Source organism: Megascapheus bottae, chromosome 22, assembly GCF_031878675.1.
Source record: "Megascapheus bottae isolate mThoBot1 chromosome 22, mThoBot2.hap1, whole genome shotgun sequence".
Classification (NCBI taxonomy): domain Eukaryota; kingdom Metazoa; phylum Chordata; class Mammalia; order Rodentia; family Geomyidae; genus Megascapheus; species Megascapheus bottae.
The window spans coordinates 11,238,692-11,263,311 of record NC_143530.1 but is presented as its reverse complement, the minus strand read 5'-3'; the positions used below and the strand labels follow the sequence as shown (position 1 = coordinate 11,263,311).

At 54.8% G+C, this 24,620-nt stretch overlaps 1 protein-coding gene across 1 annotated transcript; it reads left to right on the top strand.

The window, feature by feature from the left end:
• Window positions 1–7,653: 7,653 nt before the first annotated feature.
• Rab44 (RAB44, member RAS oncogene family) lies at window positions 7,654–23,448 on the top strand. Its single transcript, XM_090355318.1, has 14 exons — window positions 7,654–7,671; window positions 7,989–8,201; window positions 12,709–12,817; window positions 13,847–14,018; window positions 15,220–15,366; window positions 15,560–15,650; window positions 15,946–16,041; window positions 16,539–16,726; window positions 17,397–18,673; window positions 20,392–20,473; window positions 20,627–20,741; window positions 21,590–21,691; window positions 22,746–22,822; window positions 22,909–23,448. Exons 2-14 carry the CDS (start codon window positions 8,001–8,003, stop codon window positions 22,997–22,999), a joined length of 2,748 nt encoding a protein of 915 aa, XP_090211444.1. The 5' UTR covers window positions 7,654–7,671; window positions 7,989–8,000; the 3' UTR covers window positions 23,000–23,448.
• Window positions 23,449–24,620: the final 1,172 nt, after the last annotated feature.

The following is a 24,620-nucleotide window of genomic DNA, read 5'->3' as shown; positions in this document are numbered from 1 at the left end:
GGGCGCTGTCGTTCCCAGCACTGAACACTGAGCCCCCCCAAGAGGGGCCGAAGCACTTAGTGGGTCTGACCCCCAGCCCCCTTGGGCTCCTGCCGGGCCGCCTGGACTGTGCCCTCTCCCGCGGTGCCCTCTCCTGCGGTGCCCTCTCCTGCGGTGCCCTCTCCCGCGGTGCCCTCTCCTGCGGTGCCCTCTCCCGCGGTGCCCTCTCCCGCGGTGCCCTCTCCTGCGGTGCCCTCTCCTGCGGTGCCCTCTCCTGCGGTGCCCTCTCCCGCGGTGCCCTCTCCTGCGGTGCCCTCTCCCGCGGTGCCCTCTCCTGCGGTGCCCTCTCCCGCGGTGCCCTCTCCCGCGGTGCCCTCTCCCGCGGTGCCCTCTCCCGCGGTGCCCTCTCCCGCGGTGCCCTCTCCCGCGGTGCCCTCTCCTGCGGTGCCCTCTCCCGCGGTGCCCTCTCCCGCGGTGCCCTCTCCTGCGGTGCCCTCTCCCGCGGTGCCCTCTCCTGCGGTGCCCTCTCCCGCGGTGCCCTCTCCCGCGGTGCCCTCTCCTGCGGTGCCCTCTCCTGCGGTGCCCTCTCCTGCGGTGCCCTCTCCCGCGGTGCCCTCTCCTGCGGTGCCCTCTCCTGCGGTGCCCTCTCCCGCGGTGCCCTCTCCTGCGGTGCCCTCTCCTGCGGTGCCCTCTCCCGTCTCACCCATGTGCTGGCTAGTGTTCCTGTCCAGCAGGTGCTCAATAAACGGTTCTTTTTGACTTGCCATATCACAGCGGTGGTCATTCTACCTCCATGGTTATGAAAACGGATGAATGGTGTGTTCTTGGGAGTTGCTTGTATTCTTTGTTTTATTTATTTTTACTTAAAAACAAATTTATTGTTTTATGAACATAGTGCACAGAACAAGGTTACAGTCCGTATAGCAGGTCATGAGCACATTTCATCTTACACAATCCTTTGCTTTTCTCCAGTGCCCCCCTCCCCCCCCTGCCCACAACTCACATAGTTCATTTTGTCCACTGAATACCTTTGCTGCATATGTGGTGCTCATTGTTTTTAAGAGAATCGTGGGGCCGGGAGTTTGGCCTAGTGGTAGAGTGCTTGCCTAGCATGCACGAAGACCTGGATTCAATTCCTTGGTACCACATACATAGAAAAAAAGCCAGAAGTGGTGCTGTGGCTCAAATGGTGGAGCGCTAGCCTTGAGAGAGCCCAAGAACAGTGCTCAAATAAAATAATTGTGAAGGGCCTACAATTCACAGCTCATGCTGAGTTCATATTCCCTGAATGCAGGGCCTGGGTGCTATCCCTGATACAAACAAGAAAAACATACATTTCAACAATGCTTATTTTTGACTTGCTCACTTAAATTGGGGTCATCAGTTTTGTTTTGGGGTCAGTCGTGGGGCTTGAACTCTGGGCCTGGGCGCTGTCCCAGAGCTCTTCAGCTCATGGCTAGTGTTCTACCACTTGGAGCCACAGCTCCATTTCTGATTTTCTGGTGGTTAGTTGGAGCTAAAAGTCTCATGGACGTTTGTACCTGGACTAGCTTTGAACTGCTATCCTTAGATCTCACCTCCTAAGTAGCTAGAATTAGCTACTAGCGCCCGGCTTTTACCTTGCTTTTACCTTGCTTTCAGGGAGGCAGGGTTTTCACAAAATGAAGGGCAGTAGAACTCAGCCAATGATACAACACAAGTGTCTCAGGGATATCCATGCAGATATTTTCACACAGGTCTCAAGTACTTTCCCCAGCGAAGTCCTGAAGTGAGGGGAATGTGGCTTGGCCTGGGCAGGCATTCCATCTCCCTTGCAGGTCAGCATCTTTTTTTTTTTTTTCTTGTGGGTTGCGGGGCTTGAACTCTGGGACTAGGCCTTGTCCCTGAGCTCTTCAGCTCAAGGCTAGCACCCTATCCCTGGAGCCACAGCCCCACTTCCGGTTTTTTGGTGGTTAACTAGAGATAAGAGTCTCACATTCTTTAGTCCCTGGGCTGGCTTTGAACCATGATCTTCAGATCTCAGCTTCCTGAGTAGCTAGGATTACAGGAGTGAGCCACTGCGCCTGGCTGCCGGTCACCATCTCTATAATCAGATCCTGAAGCTGATTTTCAGTACATCCTGGCCTTGGAGCAATAAGGGTCTGTAAGACCACTATTGTGGAGTTACATCTCATACAAGGTGCCAAGGTGCTTCAAGTTGAGCCAGTCACCAATACATTTTGTTTTGTGTTTGCCAATCCTGGGGCTTGAACTCGGTCTAAGCACTGTCTTTGGGCTTTCCTCAAGTCTACAGCTCTACCACATGAGCCACAGCACCACTTCTGGCCTTTTCTGTGTATGTGGTACCAAGAAATTGAACCCAGGGCTTTGTGCATGCTAGGCAAGCACTTTACCACTAGGCTATGCTCCTGGTCTAATACCAGCTTTTTTGTTTTGTTTTGTTTTGCCAATCCTGGGCTTGAACTCAGGGCCTGAGCACTGTCCTTGGGTTTTCTCAGGGCTAGAGCTCTACCACTTGAGCCTCAGCACCACTTCTGGCTTTTTTCTATGTATGTGGTACCAAGGAATTGAACCCTGGTCTTCGTGCATGTTAGGCAAGTACCCTACCATTAGGCTAAACTCCCAGCCCAATACCAGTTTTATGTATCCTTCAAGCGTTACATCTCTTGCACCCAGCATTCTTCCTCCACTCCACCTCCACATTGTCTCCATCCACAATCCCTAGCCAAGGTTTGGATACTGAGATGCTGCAGCCTGCCGTGCTCACCACCAACATCTGTGTCTTTACTGTCCTGTCCCTGGTGAGGGATCCATGACTTTCTGCCATTCCTGGTACCAACTCTCTTAGTTTTTTGTTATTTTGTTTGGTTTCCATCCTTGACACAAGGACATTGTGTGCAGGAGATCTTGAGGGTGTCTTTTGTGGAAGCTCAGGCGGAAGTGTAGAGAACATAAGAAAGGAACGGGAAAGCCAACAACAAAGATACTGGGGAACCAATTCTGTGGGGTGCAACTGAAGCTCACACCTGCAGTGACTTCCAGGAAAACATGGGCGGGCCTCCTGGTATTGTCTGTTTAGGACACTTTGCCAGATGTCCCTGGGGGTTGTGTCCATGGGACACTGCACACTACTACGGTGGAGGCGCCTCAGGGCCTGCTCCAGGCTCGGTAACTCTCCGTGCTTGCCAAGAACCACAGAGGGGAGGGAAGGTGGTTGGGAAGGAGGTGTCCACAGTAGCAGTAATGGGTCTGATCTGCAGAAGAACTTACTGGCAGTGGCTTTCCTAGCTCGCACCTAGTGCCAGTGCACTGGCCCCGCCCTTCTCTGTGGGCCCCCACAGCCATCTGCCCCTTACATCTGCAGGGACCACTCTATCCCCAAGGCCAGACCACGCCCCTAGGAAGTGTGGGCACCCAGACCCACGCTGAGGGCCGCAGCTCGCTGCTTGATAAGCCAGAAAGCAGAAGTATTTCACCCAGGGCGGCAGGTTCTAAGCAGAGGCTTCTGGGGCCTTGTGCTCCACCATCCTCTGTCCTTGTCGGGCTTTCTTGGTGGCCTGGAAGTGGTGCCACCCAGGGAGCTTCCAGCAGAGCTCCAGGCACCCGGTTTCCTCTGGTGCCCACTGCCCACCCACTAGAGCCCCATTCTGGAGCCCGTGGAGAGAAGCAGAGACCCCGGGATCTCCTGGCCTCATTGTTCACCCACACTTATGAATGCAAGCGGCTATAGGGAGTTGAAAATTAGTGAGCCAGGGTTTTGATTTAGAAAATCTTTATTCTTTTTTTTTTTTTTTGCCAGTCCTGGAGCTTGAACTCAGGGCCTGGGCACTGCCCTTGAACACTTTTTGCTCAAGGCTGGTGGCCTGCCACTTGAGCCACAGCACCACTCCCAGCTTTTTCTGAATATGTGGTACCGAGGAATTGAACCCAGGACTTCATGCATGCTAGGCAAGCACTCTACCACTAGGCTATGCCCCTGGCCCCAATATCTTCATTCTTGAGTGACGTGTATGGAAGTCCAGCGATACTGGGTTTCTAAGAGTTCTACTGTTTCTGCCTGCATCTAACCTCCTCTTAGCAGCTGGTGTCCAGCTAGTCCAGTTTCCTCCCCTCAAACAGGTGACCAGGGCAAGCAAGGTCAGCCGTATCCTTACCTCCAGGATTCAAGATGTGGGGACACCTTGCTTGTTCTGCACCCCTTCTGTCTCCATGGAGGGAGCTGGGCCTGTGGAAGGGGGAGGGGCAGGCAAATGATGTCTTGAGAATCTGGGGCTGGGATTGAAAAGTCCAGCCCCACTCTCTTCCCAGAGAAGTGGAAAGAAGAGGCCTCCATCCTACTCACAATAAAAAACCAGGCCTCTCATGGCCCATAAGTCATGCCTGTTACTTCAAATGTCCTATCTGCTCCTCCTCCCTCTTCAAAGTGCTCCAGCCTCCTGGTCTTGAAAAGCCTGCTCCTGTCTCAGGACCTTTGCACATACTGTTCCTTATCCCTGAACATTCTTTTTCCAGAGAGTCTTCATGAGTTTGAGAGAATCAAGCAGGAATTGAACTCCAGGCCTTCAGCTCTTGCTCAACTTCTTGCACATATGGCATACTACCAGAGTGGAGGAGTCATGGCTCAAGTTCTAGCTCCCCTCCCCCCTACTTTTGGCAGGTTAATTGAAGAGTCTCTGACTTTTCTACCCAGGCTGGCTTTGAACTGAGAACTTTAGATCTCATGTTCTCATGGTCATGGATGTGTAATACATTTTGATGTCCAGTTAGATTAGTATAGATCAAGTTAGATACAAGCCTAGCTGTATCTGAGGATGAGGACCTAAGATAAGGAGGTACAGGGCTGGGTGCAGGGTGAGGGTGGGGGTGGGCAGAGGCATTTCTTATGCCAGCTGTAGCCACAACTGCACAACTACCTCTCTAGCCTCTGCCTTGGTGAGGACATCCTGGCAGGAAACTCGGGTACAGAGACTGGAGCCCGGTTCTGCCTTGGCTTTGGAGGGCTGGGAGAGCTGGTCACTGTACCCTTTGAACCTCAGCTTAGAAGACTCCCCCAGCCCAGTCTCCTCCCAGCCCAAGCTTTTTCCTCCACTGCAAGACTACAGGGCAGGGGCTGGGGGTGCCGGGCAGGAGGGCGAGCGGTCAGCCAGGGGTCGTTCCAAGAGGAAGTACTACAGATGAACGCAGGAGATTGGCTGGCGGGGGAACGGAAAGGGTGATTTAGCAAGAGAGATGACTGTTAGCAGCCTGAGTGTTTGAGGTCTGTCTCTCCGGGGCCAGGAGCACAGTGCAGGGCTGAACCCGGATCCCCAGAGCGGTGAGAGCCATTCCAGGGGCAGTGTGTCTTGCTGTGGGGGGTGAGGGCAGGGGGGGATGCAGGGTTCCCAACCCTGTCTGTGCCAGGCCTTTTAAGGACTGAGCATTGGCGCTGCTTTTGTCTTTGTATTTTGGAGACAGAATTTCACTCTGCAGCCTAGGCTGGCCTCCACTCTCCGTCCTCTGGTCTCAGCCTCTGGAGTGGTGGGATGGCAGGCTGGGCACCACCATGCTTGGATTTTGATGCTCTGCCAGGTCTTGTGGGAGGTCCTGGGAAGAGTCTGGGTAGATGATTTCCCCTCATGGCTCCCTGACCTTGGGCAAGTCCACTGGCTTCCTAGCACCCCAAGTTCTCTATTAGTGAGGGAAGAAGGACAGGAGGGCCAGAACAAAGTTCTGAGGCTTAGGGTCCTGAGTGGGGCATCAGGTTGGGTGAGGACAAGGTCGAGTGGCCAGACTGGGCTCCTGGCCGGTGACATCCCAGGGCGCTGCGGTGGAGAGGGTGTGGGTAGCAGGTACCTGTGGCCAGCCCCAAGGCCCAGTTGACAAAGGGGACTTTGGTACCTGCAGAATGGCCAGAGGGGCATTGTCTGCTTCCTAGACTAGCGCTGGGGGAGAGGAGGTGACAGCTGAGCAGGAATAGTGCATGCATTTGTTGAGTGACTGAAGGATGTTCCTCTGTCTCTGAGTGGCCATAAGGGGAGGACATTGTGGCCCCAGGGGTGTGCGGGACATGCTGATAACAAGAATCCCCTGACCCTGAGGCAGCTCTGGCTTTGGGGTGCAGGTTCCTGGCAGGCCAGAAGGTGGGGAGAGGTGGCTTTCTGGGACAGAGAGGACACTGAGCCCCAGTGGGGCTGGAGCTGGGCGGGACATCCGGGGAACATTTCCCTGTGACGGCTGGGAAGGGGCTGGGAGGGGCAGGTGGCCAGGAGCTGCTGAGGTGAGGCCTGGGACTTGATTCTAGGAGTGTGGGGACCTGGCGGGCTCAGTAATCCAGTCTCCTCCCCCCCATGCCCCCGCCAGGCCTCTACCCTGGGCATCTTATCAGTGTGTTGTCACTGTCACTGGAAGTGACACATCAGATGCAGGCCTGGCTTCCTGCCTACTCAGGGGCCTGCTCCACAGGGCATCTCTGCCACCCTGGAAGTGCCAGGGAGGCCCATCTCAGAGGAAAAGAACATGGCACCAAGCCCAGCGCCCGTGGCTCACACCTGTAATCTGAGGATCACAGTTCAAAGCCTATGAGATTCTGCTCTTCCATGAATCACCAAAAACAAATGGGACGTGGCACCAGTTCCCTGGCATGGTGGCTGGGTCACTGGCCCGCAGAGCTTTCCTCAGTTTCCCCACCTGTCAATGGGGATATAGGTGTGGACCCTGACCAAAGATGTCACTGGTGACGTCACCGATGACATCCTCGCCGCCCCTCCCTGTAGATACTCTAGGACTATCCTAGGATTATAGGCGTGAGCCACCTGTGCCAGGGCGTCATTAACCATTCTTAATAGGGAAGGAGGATGTCAGCTCAGAAGGCTGGGGGGGGGGTGGCCCCTCCGCAGCCCAGCTGATGTCTGGCGTCTGTATTGACGGACACAGCGGGGAGTCCCGAGGCTTCTCTGCCGCCAGGCATCTGGCCCTGCTGCCTCTACCCCAGGGTGGCTGTGCCAGGCTTTCACAGACTCTCTGAGGCGCTCTTCACTTCCTTCCTGGGCGAGCTAAAGGCCGAGCTTGGCCGGGAGCCCCACACGCAGGCCTGGTCTGTGGGGGGCGGCAGCTCTTGCTGCAGTTGCCCCTGCTCTGTGGCTCCGTGGATACCCACTCCACCCTCCTCATCCAGGTACCCACCCCTTCTTGGCCAGCCTCTGGCTCCTGAGTGACAGCGTGGCTCCCTTGGCCTCGTTGGACATGCCTCCAGCCCCTCCTTGCTGTCTGGTTCTCCACCTAGGGACGGAAAGCCCAGGAGATTCAGCTCCCATTAGCTACCAAAACCAACCAAAGAGCTGGAAGCGGACAGACAGCGACTTCCACCTTGCACTTGAAGGTTTGGCATCCCCAGATAGCTTCCCAGGGGAAGCTGGCCCTGAGCCGACTCTGCCACTGAGGCTGAGCCTCTGCCCGCCATTCAGTCTTCTTGTGGCCTTGGCTAGGGACAGAGGGAGCAGGGCCTGCCTCGGGTCCTTTAACGTACTCCACATCTCCAAATCTCACTGTATTCCTTTAGTCACTGCAAATGTGAGCCACCCTGACTGTCTAGACAGCCAAGCCTCCTCTTTCCACACGGCCCACCCCCCTCCCCGTGTCCCAGACTCATTCTGCAGGGTGGGGAGCGAGGGTGCCTGCCAGGAGGGCTTCCTGGAAGAGGAAGGAAGATGTCAGGTAGATGAGAGCTGAGAGGTGTTGGGAGCCAGGCTGGGACAGAGTCTGTCATTCCAAGGACCTCTGCGGAGTCCCCATGGGAGGGGGGCATGTGTGGAGGGGGCAGGAAGGAGTGGGCGCTGTCATGCAGGTCTCCAAGAGCTGCTGGGGATACATTGCTGCCTGGGGAAAAAAGGAAAGAGTTGCCAAGGGAGAGGTGACAGTGGGGTAGCAGCCGGCTCAGAGGGGGACTCTGCCCTTCTGATGGCAGAAGAGGGAGGCAGTGGCCACATGGAGTCCTAACATAACAACCCAGCACCCTTCTCCTTTGTCCCCAGGTCCAAGGCATCATGGAGCGTGGACAGAGATCAACCCGAAGGGGCCGGAAGCTGGGTTCCAGCCGCCGCTGGCAGATGAGAGAACCAGCTGACAGCCAGGACGCCCCTGGGGCCCCAGAGTCCTGGTCCCCTCAGGCCACTTCAGAGTTGCAGGCCTTTTTCCAGCACTGCGGCGCGGAGCAGAGGGGCTTTGTCACCCGGGAGGACCTGGCGGTGAGCTCACTGTCCCACCCCAGGCTTCCGGTCCTTCCCCTCCCCTCCTGGACAATTTGTCCTCAGGAAGAAGAAAACCAAAACTAGAGGCTTGTTTATACTAACATGTAAATGACGCACAAGGCTGTGTATCTTACTTTTTTCCACACTTTTTTTTTTTTGGTTGCAGTACTGGGGTTAGAATTCATTGTCTCAAATTTGCAAGTCAGGCACTCTATTGGGGAACCAGGCTGCCAGCCCAATATTCTTTTCAGGGCTTGAACTCAGCAACTCAGGGCCTGGCCACTGTCTGTAGCTTTTTCTGCTTAAAGCTATCACTTGAGCCACAGCTCTGCTTCCAGATTTTTGCTGTTTTGGTTTTGTTTTTGTCAAGCCTGGGTAACGAGGCTGGAATTCAGGGCCTGAGCACTGGCCCTGAGCTCTTTTGCTCAAGGCTAGGCACTGGACTACTTTCAGCCGCAGCTCCGCTTTTGGTTTTCTGGTGGCTCATTGGAGATGAGACTTTCTGCCTCGGTTGGCATCCGAACAGGATCCTTAGATCTTAGCCTTCCGAGGAGCTGGGATTATTGAACAGGTGTGAGCCGCCAGCAGCTGGCCCAATATTCATAGTTCAACAAGGCAGAGGACTTCAAGCCAAAGAAGCAGCCTGCTAATGGTGGAAAGTTAGGCCTTTGGAACAGGGAAGTGGGGTGCAGCCTCAGCCCCTTATCAAACCAGGTGCAGGACTTCATACATCATCACTCAAATTCCAGCGCACACATGTGCACACAAGCACACACAAACACACAATACACCAGACACATGCACCAAACACACACACACACACCAGACACGCCTACCAAACACATACCACACACACACACACACCAGACATACACACCAGACTGACAACACACACACACACACCAGACATACACACCAGACTGACAACATACACACACACACACCAGACATACACACCAGACTGACAACACACACACACACACACCAGACTGACAACATACACACACACATACCAGACACACACACCAGACTGACAACATACACACACACACACCAGACATACACACCAGACTGACAGCACACACTAGACCCATAACACATACATATAACACACACTAGACACACACACCAGAATGACAACACATACCAGATATACCACACCCACACCCCCCCACACATATCAAACACATACCAGACATACGTACCAGATACACACCACACACCACACACCACACACACACACACACACCACACACACACACACACAGAGGAAGAAGGACTCTTTTCAGCTTGTGCAAATAACTAGATTACTCTAAAATGTAAGGATAGTTCATCGAAGTATTGGGGCAGTAAGCTTTAAAACATTTCATTTCAGGGCTAGGAATGTGGCTTAATGGTAAAGTGCTTGCCTAGCACGCATGAAGCTCTGGGTTCGATTCCTCAGTACCACATACATAGAAAAAAGCCGGAAGTGGTGCTGTGACTCAAGTGACAGAGCTCTAGCCTTGAGAAAGTCCAAGGACAGTGCTCAGGCCCTGAGCTCAAGCCCAGGACTAGCAAACAAACAACAACAAAAAAAGAAGTTAGGTATGCCGCCAGCAGGTGCTCTCAGGGGCCAGTGAACCCCCAGGCCCCCAGGCCAATCTGGAGAGGTCATCTAAAGTCCACTCAGAAGCCTGTACTCCAACAGACATAAATAATTCTCTGCACCTGGGACAGTCCTGCCAGTCTTTGTTGGTGGTAGACACAAGCTGGGGCTTGCAGCTGACAGCAGAGCCCTCCGGGCAACTGTAGAAAAGCAGAACCTGTTCAGTGAGAAGACGGAGGGGTGCTGGTTAAAGATTACAGGAACAAATCATGCCAGAATGAGGCCAGCACAATTCCCCGCCAGGGTCCTGTGCATCCTGCTTTATAAGGGTTCTAGCAGGGACTCCCCGAAGACAGGGACAAGAAGTCAGGACAGGAAAGGCACCAAGACAGCTCTGTGATGCAGCCTTCGCCAGCAGCATTTTCCAGTGTGAGTCTAGCCTGGGGGAGGCCCGCTTTCCTTCGCATTGCTCTCCTAGGCGCCTGGAGGTATTTCATAAATACAAAGAACAGCTCTTGCATTTTACAAACTTCTTTCAAATAGTTAGGATCTGATCGTGGCAGAAGCAACATTAAAAGAGCTAGTCAAAGTCCCGGCAGGAGAGTCCTGGAGATGCTCATCTCCAGAAACTACTCAGAAAAAGCTGGAATGGCGCTAGAGTGCCAGCCTTGCACACAAAGAGGCTTAGAGACAGTGCCCAAATCCTGAGTTCAAGTCTCTGGACCGGCAAAAATGAACAAGTAAAAAGAGCTGACTCGGGCACTCAAAGTCATTGACATGAACTTGGAGATATAAATATAACTATATAGACATATAAATCTATGATGGGAAATATATATATTCTATAGACATATTGATATATAGATCACTATGCATCTATGATATAGGCTTGAACTCAGCCTGGGCGCTGTCCCTGAGCTCTTCAGTTCCAGGCTACCACCCTACCCTTAAGCTAAACCCCACTTCCCATTTTCTTTTTTCTTTTTTTTTGGCCAGTCCTGGGCTTGAGCTCAGGGCCTGAGCACTGTCCTTGGACTTTCTCAAGGCTAGAGTTCTACCACTTGAGTCTCAGCACCACTTCCAGCTTTTTTCTATGTATGTGGTACCAAGGAATCGAACCCGGGTCTTCGTGCATGCTAGGCAAGCACTTTAACCACTAGGCCGGGTCTTCGTGCATGCTAGGCAAGCACTTTAACCACTAGGCCAAACTCCCAGCCCTCACTTCCCATTTTCTAGGGGTCAATTGGAGATAAGAGTCTCAGGTCCTTTTGTGCCCAGGCTGGCTTTGAACCTTGATCCTCAGATCTCAGCCTCCTGAGTAGCTGGGATTACAGGCGTGAGCCACTGTACTTGGTGTCAGCTGAATTGTAATTTTGTTCTTAAATTTATGTGTCAGCGATTGCATATAGTGAGTTCATTCGTGACTACTTATTTGTTAAACTTGATATTTGAAAAATGGTATAAAAATGAGTGTTAATTAAAAAAAGAAAAGAGGTGGAGCCAGGTACCGGCGGCTCATGCCTATAATCCTTGATACTCAGGAAGCTGAGATCTGAGGATCCAGGTTCAAAGCCTGCCCGGGCACAAAAGAACCTGAGACTCGTATCTTGAATTAACCACCAGAAACCTAGAAGTGGCTCTGTGGCTCAGAGTGGTAGAGCACTAGTCTTGAGCTGAAGCGCTTAGGGACAGCACCAAGCCCAGAGTTCAAGTCACAGCACCACTTCCAGTTTTGTTTTTATCTTTTTTTTTTTATTGTGAATAATAGAAGGGTTACATTGTATTCACCAGCTAGAAGGTGCACAGCTTCACAAACATTGACACCCTTTCTTATGACATGGTCCCCATTTCCCTCCCCCCCCACTTCCAGTGTTTCTATTTATGTGGTCCTGAGGAGGAATTGAACCCAGGGATTCATGTATGCTAGGTGAGTATTCTACCACTAAGCCACAGTCCCAGTACTCATAGTCACCTTTTTTTTGTCAGTCCTAGGGCTTGAACTCAGGGCTTGGTCACTGTCCTTGAGCACTTTTGCTCAAGGCTAACACTGCCACTTGAGCCACAGCACCACTTCCAGCTTTTTCTGTATATGTGGTACTGAGGAATTGAACCCAGGACTTGGTGCATGCTAGGCAAGAACACTACCATTAGGCCCTGCTTCTGGCCCCTAGTCACCTTTTTTTTTGTCAATCATGGGACTTGAACTCTGGGCTGGGCACTGTCCCTGAGCTCTTGAGCTCAAGGCTACCAGGCTACCACCCTACCCCTGAGCCACAGCTCCATTTCCCATTTTCTAGTGATTAACTGAAGATAAGAGTCTCTCGTTCTCCAGTGCCTGGGCTGGCTTTGAACCACAATCCTCAGCTCTCAGCCTCCTGAGTAGCTAGGATTATAAGCGTAAGCCACTGCACTTGGCGCTTTCCAGCTTTTTCTGTGTATGTGGTACCAAGGAATCGAACCCTGGCCTTTGTGCATGTTAGGGGAGCACTCTACCACTCGGCCACGCTCCTGGCCCCTCGTCCCCATTTTCATTAACGTGGCGCCTCCTCACCCCCAGTCCCCCTCCTCCTCTCCTCCCCGCTGGCGTCCTGCGCTGTTTTAGCTGTGGCTGTGGACAGCCCTGGGGAGGACCCTCTGCCAAGCGTTCTCAGTCCCCAGGGGCGGGGATTCAAGATTCGGGGCTGGGATGTGGAGGAAGCATCCATAGCCCAGCTCAGGGCTCCCCTAGGGGGCTAAGGCTGGGACCTGAAGTGTAAGGCCCAGGGTCAGGCCTTTGGGGAAGTCTGAACCCCCAGGAGAAGGGAAGTGGGGTGACTGAAGACGGCTCCCTTTTCTTGGTTGGGAGTCAGAGTTCCCCCCACCCCTCTGAAGCAAGCCCCAGGACTGGCACAAACCCACCCCCTGCCTTCCTTCCAGGAGGCCAAGTTCAGCTTCATAGGCGGCGAGGAACCCCAGATGCTTTTCGACTGGGTGGACACCGAGCAGAGGGGTCGCCTCTCCCTGAGAGAATTCAGCTCTGGACTCTGTACGTCTGTCCTGGGAGGCCCTGGGAATGCCCGGCATGGGGTGGGGCTGGCTTGCCTGGCCTAGCGGGCAGGGCAGAGAAGAGGCTTTGTCCCTGTAGCCCCAAGGGACCATCTTGAGTCACTTGCGCCACCCACAAGCTTCCCAGTGCCTGTGAGGGAACACAGGCTGGCTCTTCTCTGAGACCCGCAGGGCCAGTGCCATTTCTACCCTGCCAGCTTCACTCAGGGTCCCCTCACCTTTCTATCTTACCAGCCCAGCATTTTCCCCAGGGCCTTTGCATATGCTCTTCCCTGCCTTTCTCTACAAATTGACATGGTTATTACTCCTTCTCCTCTTCACATCCCATTGTTCACATCACCTCTTGGGGATGTGGCTGGCCACTTTTGTCCCAAGAAGTCTCCCTCCTCTCTCTTGTCTCCTAGTGGGAATGTATCCCATTAGCTCACTTAGTAAATTGGCTTTGAGAAAGAAGTAAGCCAAGTGCCGGTGGCTCATGCCTGTAATCCTGGCTATTCCGGAGGTTGAGATCTGAGGATTGTGATTCGAAGCCAGCCCAGCCAGTCCACAAGACTCTCCTCTCCAATGGACCACCAGAAAACTGAACGTGGAGCTGTGGCTCAAGTAACTGGTGGAGTGTTAGCCTTGAGCAAAAGAGCTGAGGGGCAGCAGCCAGACCCAGAGTTCAAGCCCTATGACTGACCAAAACCCAAACCAAAGGCATCCTTTTCAACTCATCCCAGAAGGACAGTTCTCCCTAGAACAGGGATTTTGGCACAAAGCAGATGCTCAGTAACACCCTTTGACTAGATAAGGAAGGCTTTGGTCACTGGGGAGCTGCTGTGTGCTTCAGATAAACGTTGGTGCCTATCTGGACCCTAGAAGATGTCTAAGGAACACAGTGTCTGCCGTAAGTGACCCCGAGCTCTGTCTGAGCACTGACGGTAGCTCTTGTGTGTCTAGCACAGTCAGGACTCCTTCCCCGAGGGCTGGGGCACCCTGCACCTCCTCAGCTCCCTCTCTCCCCCAGGGAACATCTTTGGCTCAGGCCTGAGCCCCCACAGACTCAGCAGAACACCCCCGGCCTCTCAGCAGACATCTGTTTCTGCCAGCTTCCCAGCCGTGGAGGGGGCTGGGCCCCAGGACAAGGAGGCATTTCTGGCCCTCATGGGGCAGCTGGGCGCGGACCACTTTCTTCCTGAGTAAGTCCCTGTGTGGGGCTGGGGGGGCCCTGCCAGCTGAGGGGGGAGTGCAGAGAGAGTCCTGCAGGGGGGGTGACTTCCAGCCTGGCAGTGCCCCGAACCACGCGTGTTTGAAGACAAGAGGCATTTTCTCCCATGTGTCTTGGGCTCGGGTTATTGGGGGTGGTCTCTTATGCTTGGAGGAGGGGGACCCACCTCAAAAAAAGTGGGTGTGCATCTTCCTGACACCCTGGGGACCCAAGAGATAACCAGCAATTGGTCCTCACCACTCCCCTGCCTCCCCCGCCTCCCCTCTGCTCTCAAGGGCTGGGCTGGGCGGCACCCCAGGGTGTAGGCTGGCAGGACAGGTGGAGCGGGCAGCCATTTACCCACTTGGCAGCCTGGCCCAGGCTCTGTCTTCATGTCTTAATTAAATCCATGTGAAAGTAGCATTTACTGGGTGCCAACCAGGTGCCATGCCCCTGGCTGGCTCTTCCACTGGGCATGTCTGTCGTTTCCCCAACAACTTTGCCAGGCCAGCTTGTCTCCTCATTTTATAAATGATCACAGAGAGGAGATGGGACAGTGAAAAGGGAGAGAGGAGAGGAGGCCGAGGGAAGCCAGGGTCTGGCAGGCTCCCCACAGGGGTTCAAGGAGAGAGAGGTCACCGGCTGCTGCAGTGGCTCACGCCTGTAATCCCAGCTGGTCAGGAGGCTGAGATCTGAGGATTGTTAGCCAGCTCAGGCAAAAAGGAAAACATCTGTGCGAGTCTTATCTCCAAGGACCCACCAAAAGTTGTAAACGAAGATGTGACTCCAGTGGCAGAATACCAGCCTTGGGTGGAAAAAAGAAAAGCCGAGTAAGAACACAAGGCCCTGAACTCAAGTCCCAATATCAGCACAAAAACAAACATAAAAACCTGGCGCAGGGCTCACGCCAGTAATCCTAGCTACACAGGAGGCTGAGATCTGAGGATCTCGGTTCAAAGCCAGCCGGGGCACAGCAGTTTGTGAGACTCTTATCTCCAATTAACCACTAGAAAACTGGAAGTGGGGCTGTGGCTCAAGGGGTAGGGCTTTCGCTAAAGAGCTCAGGGACAGCGCCCAAGCCCAGAGTTCAAGTCCCATGACCCACAAAGCAAACAAGCACAAAAGACCCCCGAGGAGTGAGGTCCCACGTCCTCGTGGTTTTGTGTCTAATCTCTGGAGACCTCTTGCCCTAGGCAGGCCGCGCTCTGGCAGCTGTGGGGGGAGCTGCGGCGGGGGGAGCCGCAGCTGGCGGACACCATGGAGGGGCTCCTGGCCAAGATGAGCCTCGGTCTGCAGGAGGCCCGGGCAGACAGGGAGGCCCTGGAGCGGTCACTGAGGCAGTGAGTGGGGGCTGGCTGTGCCCCGGGTTAAAGGAGTAGACGGAGCTGGTGGTAGGGGTCCAGCAACAGGCTGATGGCTGGGGAAGTGACAGAGACTATGAACCTGATGCCTGTAGATATCGGGGTCCTCCCTCCCCCCACTGAGGGCCCCTGGCTGCTGAGGCTACCTGGTCCCCCCTCCCACCCCTCCTAGGCGGGACTCTGACCACCATCAAGAGGTCCAGCGGCTGTACAAGGAAATGGAGGAGCAGATTGCCAGGGAGAAGGAGCAGCTCCAGGCGCAGGTGGGCGCCAGAGGGGAAGCAGAGGCTGCTGGGACCATGTCCTCTCCCTGCCCTGAGTGCCTGGGGGTCCCCAGAGAGACAGGTGGGGCTCTCCCAGCCTGGGTTCACTTCCCAGCTAGGCCAGGTCTCTCTGCCCCTTAGGGTCAGCTTCTACTCTCTGGGTCTCACGTTCCTTGTTAGAATCTAGGCCAAGTCTGGTGATTGTAGGACCCTGGGCCCCAGCCAGGGGAGAGGGTGGGCCCGCCTGGCTGGCTCTACGGTCTGCAGAGCAGGGCTGGCTCTGTCTTCTCTGCAGAGTGAGTCCCGGGACCTGGCCCTCAACGCCCGCACACAGAAGGTGCTGGAGGCCAAGGAGCGAGAGGTGCAGCGGTTGGCGGAGGGCCAGAGGGAGGTGAGTGAGTGGGGTTCGGACCCCAAGTCATTGTCACGGCTCTCAGATCTGGTTTTGTTTTTGTACTGATACCAGGACTTGAACTCAGGGCTTCCAGTTCTCATGCTGCTTGCTTGCTTGTGGCTGACGCTCCACTTTCTGGTATTGGGATTTGAACTCCGATCCTCAAGCTTTTGTTGAGCTTTTTCCCCCTCTCAGCTGGTGCCCCACCACTTGAACCACACCTCCAGTTCTGGCTTTTTGCTGGTTAATTGGAGATGAGATGGGGGGCTGGCTCTGAGTCATTCTTAGATCTTAGCCTCCTAAGTAGTAGGATTATAGGGCTGAGCTTTGAGTGCCCAGTCCAATTCTAGATGTTATGCTGCTTCCTGGGAGCCTGGACATGGAGAGGGAGGGCGTCTAAGTCACAGTAACCTTCAGAGGGTTTTGTTGGTGGTATTGTTTTTGCTCTAGAGAGCAAGTTCAAATCTTTCCTCATCCCTCTCTACCTGTCCCAGCTGGAGGCCCATCTCCACCACCTCAGTGACACCCAGCAGGAAGCCATGTTGGAGAAACAGCAGCTTGCAGAGACTCAGCAGGACCTGGCTAGGCAGCTGGAGGCTGTTCAGGGACAGCTGCAGGTGACCAGGGGACACCTGGATGCAGCCAGAGGCCGAGTGTCTTGGCAGAAGGAAGAGGAACCCAGGCAAGTGGCTATGGTGGCTGGACCATGGCAGAGGCCAAGGTCATGAAATGGCCTGACCAGGCCCCGCTTTCCCTGGGCTTGATTAGAACACAGGCATGCATGGTCTCCAAATCTCATGGGCAGGTTGTACCCATAGCTTAGATGGGAAAACTGAGGCATAAAAAAGAGGAAAGAAAGGCTGTGCCTCTGATTGCCAGGCTGGGAATAAGACACACACACACACACACACACACACACACACACACACACACGCACGCACGCACGCACACTCCTAGAGCATGCTGGGCACACACTTGCTCTTCCAGTTTTCTACAGAGGCATGGAGTCAGTGAGGCTTCCTGTGAGTCTTCGTTTTTTTTTTTTTTTAATTTTTTTATTATTTGTTTTGCCAGTCCTGTGGCTTGATGAATCAGGCCTGAGCACTGTCCTTGAGCTTCTTTTTGCTCATGGCTAGCACTCTACCACTTGAGCCACAGTGCCACTTCTGGCTTTTTCTGTGTATGTGGCCCTGGGGAATGGAACCCAGGGTTGCATGCATGCTAGGCAAGCACTCTGCCTCTAGGCCACACTCCCATCCCCCTGTGGGTCTTGCACTGAGCAGAGTGGGCTGAGGGGAGCATGGAGCATCTCTGTCCCCGCACCAACCTTCCCTTCCCCACTTCCTTTCCAGCCTCCTCAGAGCAAGTGAGGAGCCTCCTCAGAGGGCCTCCCCTGAGGAGGCCCCACTGCCTGGACTGTTTGGGGACAGTGACGATTGGGACCAGCTTCTGAGTACCTTCAGCAGCACCCCACACAGAGCCTCCCAACTCTCCTGGAGCCCGTCCCCCACCCCGAGAGCCACTTCAGACCCCCAGACACCCCGCGTGGTCAGACAGATCTCCATCTCCGAGCCACAAGCTCAGCGGTCTGATCAGGAGCTGGCTCCAGAGCCAGATGAGGAGCTGAGCAAGCCCCCGGGGATGCCTCCCAGCACCCAGGACGGGGAAGGAGTGGACTCTGCGGGGAGGGCCAGCCCAGCCCCGCAGCCTGTTGAGCCCCAGAACCTGGCGCCCAATGAGGAGCCAGGCCCCAGGCCTGAACCCCGTCTCCCCGGGGGTCTTCTGGGAGCCCCAGTTGGGGAGCCAGGGAGCTTGATGACAGCTGTACTCAAAGTGCTCACTCCTTGGGGGGATGGGTCCCCTCCCCCCCTGGCTCCCCAGGCTCTGGCTGGGCTCAGGCAGGGGGAGCCAGGCCCAGCAGCTCAAGGGGTCGTGGCCCTCCCACAGGGACCAGCTGAGCCTTCAAAAGGCCTGGAGTCTGTGGGTCAAACCCTCAGCGAGGGGCAGGTGCAGAGTGAGCAGAGCCCCGCTGGGCAGGAAGGCGAGGCTGGGGCCATGGGAAAAGCTGGCATCCTGGTGGCCAGGTTGGGTGGTGTGCAGGTCCTGGAAGAGGAGCCCAGGGCGGAGGAAGGAAAACCAGGAGACCAAGACAGGCCGGGCTTGGCTTCAGATCAGGCCACTGAATCCATGGAAACAGGATATCCAGAATCCCCCCAGAAAGCTGCTCAGCCTGGGCCTTCTAAAGCTGATACGTCACAGGCTCCAGGAGAGGCAGAAGCCCCTGCTCAGGGGGCAACAGACAGACCCCAGGAGTTTACACAAAGCCCTTCTACCTTGGCGGAGCTGGAATCCCACCCCGGGCCCCCACCCCTGCCTGCTCAGTCAGACAGAGAACCCAGGTCCCCGCAATCCAGGGGACCAGGGGTGGAGGGCAGGCCAGAAGAGCCTGGGATGGCCTCGGGGACGGCTGGTCTGGCCATCTCTCGGGGGGACCACACATCTGGTCCTCAGGCTGACCCTGACCACCTCTTCCATGTCATCTTCGTGGGCGACTCCAATGTAGGCAAGACCTCCTTTCTGCACCTGCTCCATGAGAACTCATTCGCAGCGGGACTGACGGCCACTGTGGGTAAGGGCTGCTGGGGAGTGTGGAGGGGAGGCCCAGGCCTGGGCCTGCAAGCTGGAGCAGGCCTGGAGCAAGCCTTGCCTGAGTGCCTGAGGACATGGCAGGTTCTGCCCTGGCCATCAGCCTGCGTGAAGCATTATTTTATATGGGCATAATCTTACTATTTCACTAATTGTCTCTAATTACAGGTAATTTGCTTTTTCTGCATTGATCTGATTAGCTTATAATGTGCCACGTCAACAAAGCACCCTGCAATTTAGATACCATGTTAGTTGTCAGTGAAAACTGGCGTCTCCACCCACAGTGAGGTGAGCTTGGCTGGACCAGCTCCTGACATGCCCCAGGCTAGCCTGCATGCTCAGACAAGAAGTTCCCATATGGCTGACACAGGATGCATTTACTGCAGGTGGCAAATTAGGGACCTGGGTTGCTTGAGTTCAAAACCTAGCTTTACTACTTCCCATGGGCAAATTATCGGGAAGCGTTCAGCCACTGTCAGAAAATGCCTGAGACTGTCAACTTATCAAGAACAAAGGTCTCTTTTGGGCTCAGTTTGGGAAGTTGCAGTCTGTGTAGGCCCCCTGGCCTTTGGGCCTGTGGCTAAACATTCTCATGGTGAGGGAGCACAGTAGTAATGCAAAACTGTTTGTCTTGTAGTAAGGAAGCAAGTGGGAGGGAGAAGAGGGGCTTAATTCCCTCAACCCCTTTTAGGATATTCCCCGGTAGCCATACGACCCCCCCCAGCCCCTCCTCCTCCCAGCAGTGCCAGGCAGGGGACACAACCTCCAACACACCACTGGCTTTGGGAACATTCTTAGCCCCTTTTGTAGCACTCTGAGCCCCAAATCTTCATCTGCTCAATGGGAGAATTGGAGTGTCAAGGTTCTAAGTGGTTATAAAGACTGGCTAAAGGGCCGGGAGTTTGGACTGGTGGTAGAGTGCTTGCCTAGCATGCACGAACACCCAGGTTTGATTCCTTGGTACCATATACATCGAAAAAAAGCCAGAAGTGGTGCTGTATCTTAAGGGGTAGAGCTGTAGCCTTGAGAAAGCCCCAAGGACAGTGCTCAGGCCTTAAATTCAAGGCTCAGGACTAGCAAAAAAAAAAAAAAAAGACTGGCTAAAACCTGGTGCCAGTGATTCACTCCTGTAAATCCCAGCTACTCAGGAGACTGAGATCGGAGGATGGAAGTTCAAAGTCAGCTAGGGCAGGAAAGTCCAGGAGAGTCTTATCTTCAGTTAACCAGCAAAAAGCCAGAAGTGGATCAGTGGCTCGAGTAAACAAAAAGCTCCGAGACAGCTCCCAGGCTCTGAGTTCAAGCCCCAGAATTGGCACCAATGGAGACAAAGAGAAAAGGAAAGGAGAAGGGAGGTGAGGGAAAGGAAGGGGGCTGAGAGAGGGGCAGAGATTCCACTTATCCCCTCGGCAGCTGCTCTCCTGGCCCCTGGCCCCCACCCCTCTACCCTGCTGTCTAATGGAAACATGAGGCCTCCAGCAACCATTAGGGAATGGCACAGCTGTGGCTAAAACAAAACCCTATAGGCTGGTGGTGTGGGAAGGAAGGCTGCGTGGAGGAAGCAGGTGGGTAGAGGTGGGATTGGAGAGCAGGGGGGCAGCGGGGCAGTCCGCTCCCGTAGCTCTGAGGCTGGTGCAGGTGCCGCCGAGGCTGGGAGCCCCGGATGGAGATGGGACTCAGGCCTGACTCCTCTGTGCGTCCTAGGAGTGGATTTTCGAGTGAAGAGCCTGTGGGTGGACAACAAGCTCTTCGCGCTGCAGCTCTGGGACACCGCTGGCCAGGAAAGGTATGGCAGGGCCCGGCACAGTGCCAGCCCCAGCTACTGTGTAGGGCACAGGGAGATTCTGGGAGGCACTCAGAGGTGGAATAGAGGGCGTGGTGGGACCCAGGGAGGCCGGGGACCAGGGTGGGGTGCAGTGGTCTCCCGGGGTCTCCGCAGGTACCACAGCATGACTCGGCAGCTGCTGCGCAAGGCTGAGGGCGTGGTGCTCATGTACGACGTCACCTCCCACCAGAGCTTCTCCCACGTGCGCTACTGGCTGGACTGTCTGCAGGTCAGTGTCCTGCCCCCCCACTCCTCCTCGTCTCCCGGGGTTACCAGGGACACAAGCCTGACACCACTTAAGGAGCACATGTGGCTGGATGAGCTGGGAGCTCAACAGGACAGAGAAACCACAGCGCACAGTGCAGCCTCGAACCAATGACTTCCTTCATCGTCCAGGCGCGGCTATAGCCGGCAGCTCGGCTACGATGCCCACTTTCTAGCACCTGAGGACCAGGCAGGCCTCGTCTTGTCCCGGCTAAAGATGCCTCTTGTCACCGTCTCTGTGTGTGTCATGTCCTCACTGCACTCACCTTGAGTTTCTACAGCACAGGGTACAACATAAAGCTGCCTTGCCAGGAGGCTGGGCACATTGTTCTAACTTCAGAAGCTTCTCATCTAGTTGGAAGCAGGATACCCAAGTGGCATAGGGGAGGGGGGGCAGGAATCGGACCAAACCCTGAAATCCAATTCCTCCTCCTTGACTGTGTCACTTTGGACAAGTGACTGAACCTCTCTGGGCTTTGATTTCCTTGACTTCTCCCGTAGAGGAGAGGGGATGACTGACAAACAGGGAATGCAGGGGTGCTGGTTGGCTGTCAGAGGTGTTCTTCTGGTGCGAGGACTCATGAGACAATTACAGAAGGTTCCAAGACTGCCTTGCAGCTCAGGCGGGCTTCAGAGCTGTTTGTGGGAGAGGAGGACACGGAAGAGGAGGGGAAGGGAAGGATGTATGGTGGGCATGGAATGTGGACAGGGAGAAGATGGAGGCTCCCTATCAGCTTCTAGAAACTTCCAGAAGTTTCTAGGCTAGGAGCTTAGAGTCCATGGAGGGGACTGAGGTTCCCGTTCGGTCTGCAGGACGCAGGGGTGGACAGTGCAGTCATCCTTCTGCTAGGAAACAAGATGGACTGTGAGGAAGAGCGGCAGGTGTCTACTGAGGCTGGGCGTCAACTGGCTCAGGTGAGTCCCTGCTTCTGTTTCTTTCTGTGGCACGTGGACCACCACGGGTCACCCCGCCCACCCAGGCCCCTCCTTTACCTGCCCACCCTGGCCACTGCAAACGAGCTCGAGACCCAAACCCAGGCTGAGACGGAGGTCATAACACAGAGCCTGGGGTTGAATTTGCAAACCGCCACCAACTCCCTACCTACCTAAAAAGTATCTGCAGAATGGAAAAGATGCTAAATGCATCACCGAAGATTCCCAGTCAAGCCAGAGGCCGGTGGCTCACATTTAGGCTTCTACTCAGGTAGGCTGAGGTCAGGAGGACCGTGGCTCAAGGCTGGCCTGTGCAAAAAGTTCTCGAGACTCCATTTCAACTAGTATCTGGGTACAGGGTGTGTGCCTGTGATCCGTGACTTGGGAGGCAGATATAGGGAGGATCATGAGTCTGAGGCCCGCACAGGCAAAAGCACGTGTATTTAAAAGTATTTAAAAGCAAGCAAAAAGGCTAATAATCCTAGCTGCTCAGGAGGCTGAGATCTGAGGATCAAGATGTAAAGACAACCTGAGCAGGAAAAGGCCATGAGACTTATCTCCAATTAAGCAGCAAAAAACTGAAAACAGAGCTGTGGCACAAATGATAGAGCACCAGCCTTGAGCAAAAAAAAAAAAAAAAAGCCAAGGGACAGTGCACAGGCCTTGAGTTCAAGCCCAGTAGTAACACACACACACACACACACACACACACACACACACACACACACACACACAGACACACACACAGAGTTGAAAGTATAGTTCAAATTGTTGAATTTCTGCCCAACAAGGAAGCTGAGCAAGCATGAGGCCCTGAGTTCAAACCCTGGTGCCACCCACAAAAGTCCAAAGGCATTTCTCATTTCTCCAAGCTGGGACATGGGCCTCTGGTATCCCTCTGAAGTGGGGTGTGTTTTGAGGGTGGAGCCCTTCCCCCACAGCTGGGCCCCTCCCTCGTGGAGGCACTGGGCCGAGGCCATTTGGTAGCAGGCAGTTTGAAGGCCCCCGGCCCCTCAGCCTCTCTGTCTGGCTGCAGGAGCTGGGGGTCTCCTTTGGGGAGTGCAGTGCTGCCCTGGGCCACAACATCCTGGAACCCATGGTGAACCTGGCCCGGTGAGTGCTCCCCCTTCCCCGCTCCCCCCACTCTCCATCCCTCTGTGCAGTGGGAGGGGTGACACTGATGTGGCATTATCCTGCAGGTCGCTGAAGCTGCAGGAGGACCGCCTGAGGGGCCCACTAGTGAAAGTAGCCCCCGAGGGGATGCCCAAGAAAGGCCGCTGCTGCTTCTGACCCCACCGCCTTGGCTTCTGACCCTACCATACCACCCTGGCCTCAGCTCTGCTTGCCCTTCTGGGCCCAGCAAGGGCGGACAGGCGGGGACCCCTGGAATCAGGACTTGGGCAGCGGCCCATGGCCACCAGGGCTTGGCTGAGGGTCGGGGAGGGGCAGGAGGTGGTGGTATATTCTCCAGGAGAGGAAAAGCCTAGCAAACGAGCAGAAGTGGGGCTGAGAGTTTGGCCTAGCATGTATGAAGACCCAGGTTCGATTCCTCAGTATCACAAACAGAAAAAAACCGCAAGTGGTGCTGTGGCTCAAGTGGTAGAGCTCTAGCTTTGGGAAGTAAGCCGTCTGACTGCCTCACTTCTCTGGGTGGTACAGTTACAGGATGAAGGTGGAACGATCTCTTCCTTTGTGTTTATTAAAAAATGTGATTTTCCACACTGTGTATTTCTAATAAGATCAGGAAAATGAGTCTTGTGGGAAGGGAATAAACTTTTGTAGGAGTTACCCTTGCGCACAGACTCCTAATCCACATCTTTTGCTGTTGTTGGCATCATTGTAGGTTGCAGGGCTTGAACTCAGGCTCTGAGCACTGTCCATGAGCTTTTTCAGCTCAATGCTGGTGCTCTATCACTTTGAGCCACAGTGTGACTTCTGGTTTTCTGGTGGTTCATGGACTTTCCTGCCTGAGCTGGCTTTGAACTGCGATCCTCAGATCTCAGTCTCCTGAGAAGCTGGGATTCCAGGCCTGAGCCACTGGCACTTGGCTTAATTCACATATGGTGTCAGTTATAAAGTAAGTGTTGGGCTACTGCCTGGGATCTGGGCTGAACGGGGCTCTGTGGCCCTGTGAGTCTTGGGCCTGGCTGTTCCAGTGGGTGATGGTGGAGGAGGCAGCAGCGTTCCGGAGGTCAGGGCCTTAGATAGCCAGGCATCCCAGAGGAGGGGTGTGTCAAGTGAGGGACGGCCTCTGGCTGGAGGCCACGGGTGGCTGGAGGGACAGACTGGGAGTGGTGGGGAGGGTGGAGGTGTAAAGGGTGGAGAAAGGAACCTCCGGGACTTGATCTCTCTGCCTCTGTTTTACTTAAGGGGAGGGGAATAAACTCTTAGACCCGCCCCTGTCCCCACAGGCAGGTGGCCCAGCCAATCAGGGCTGCCTACGACCTGCCTCAGCCACCCAGATCTGCCTTCAGTTCTGCCTTGAGGCTGCAGCAAAACTCTGGGCTGGGCCTTCTGTTTTCTCACCCGAGAAGTGGGGGAGTGGGAATCCTTTCCCCGTGGGAAGTGACAGAGATGAATCCACAGGCACAGCAAAAGTGCTTGGCAGAGCGCCTGGGGTTTGGTGAGTGTGGGAGTGTCGGGAGGGGTGTTAGCACTCTTACCTCTTTGTGCAGGACAAAGGGGGAGCAGGGGATGATCTAGGGGTTGACAGCTTGGTATCCTAGACCTACAAATCAGGGATGGGGGGGTGGCTGCACCAGCTGGGGCTCAGGGCCCTGGTGTACCCTTCTGCGCACCCACCCTTCTAGCTCTGTCCCTCAAGGAGACAGAAATAAAGTCCACTTTTGCCATGAGTTTGGGCTTGTGAATTTCTGGATGCTGTGTGGCTTGCTCCCCAAGATGGTTAGAA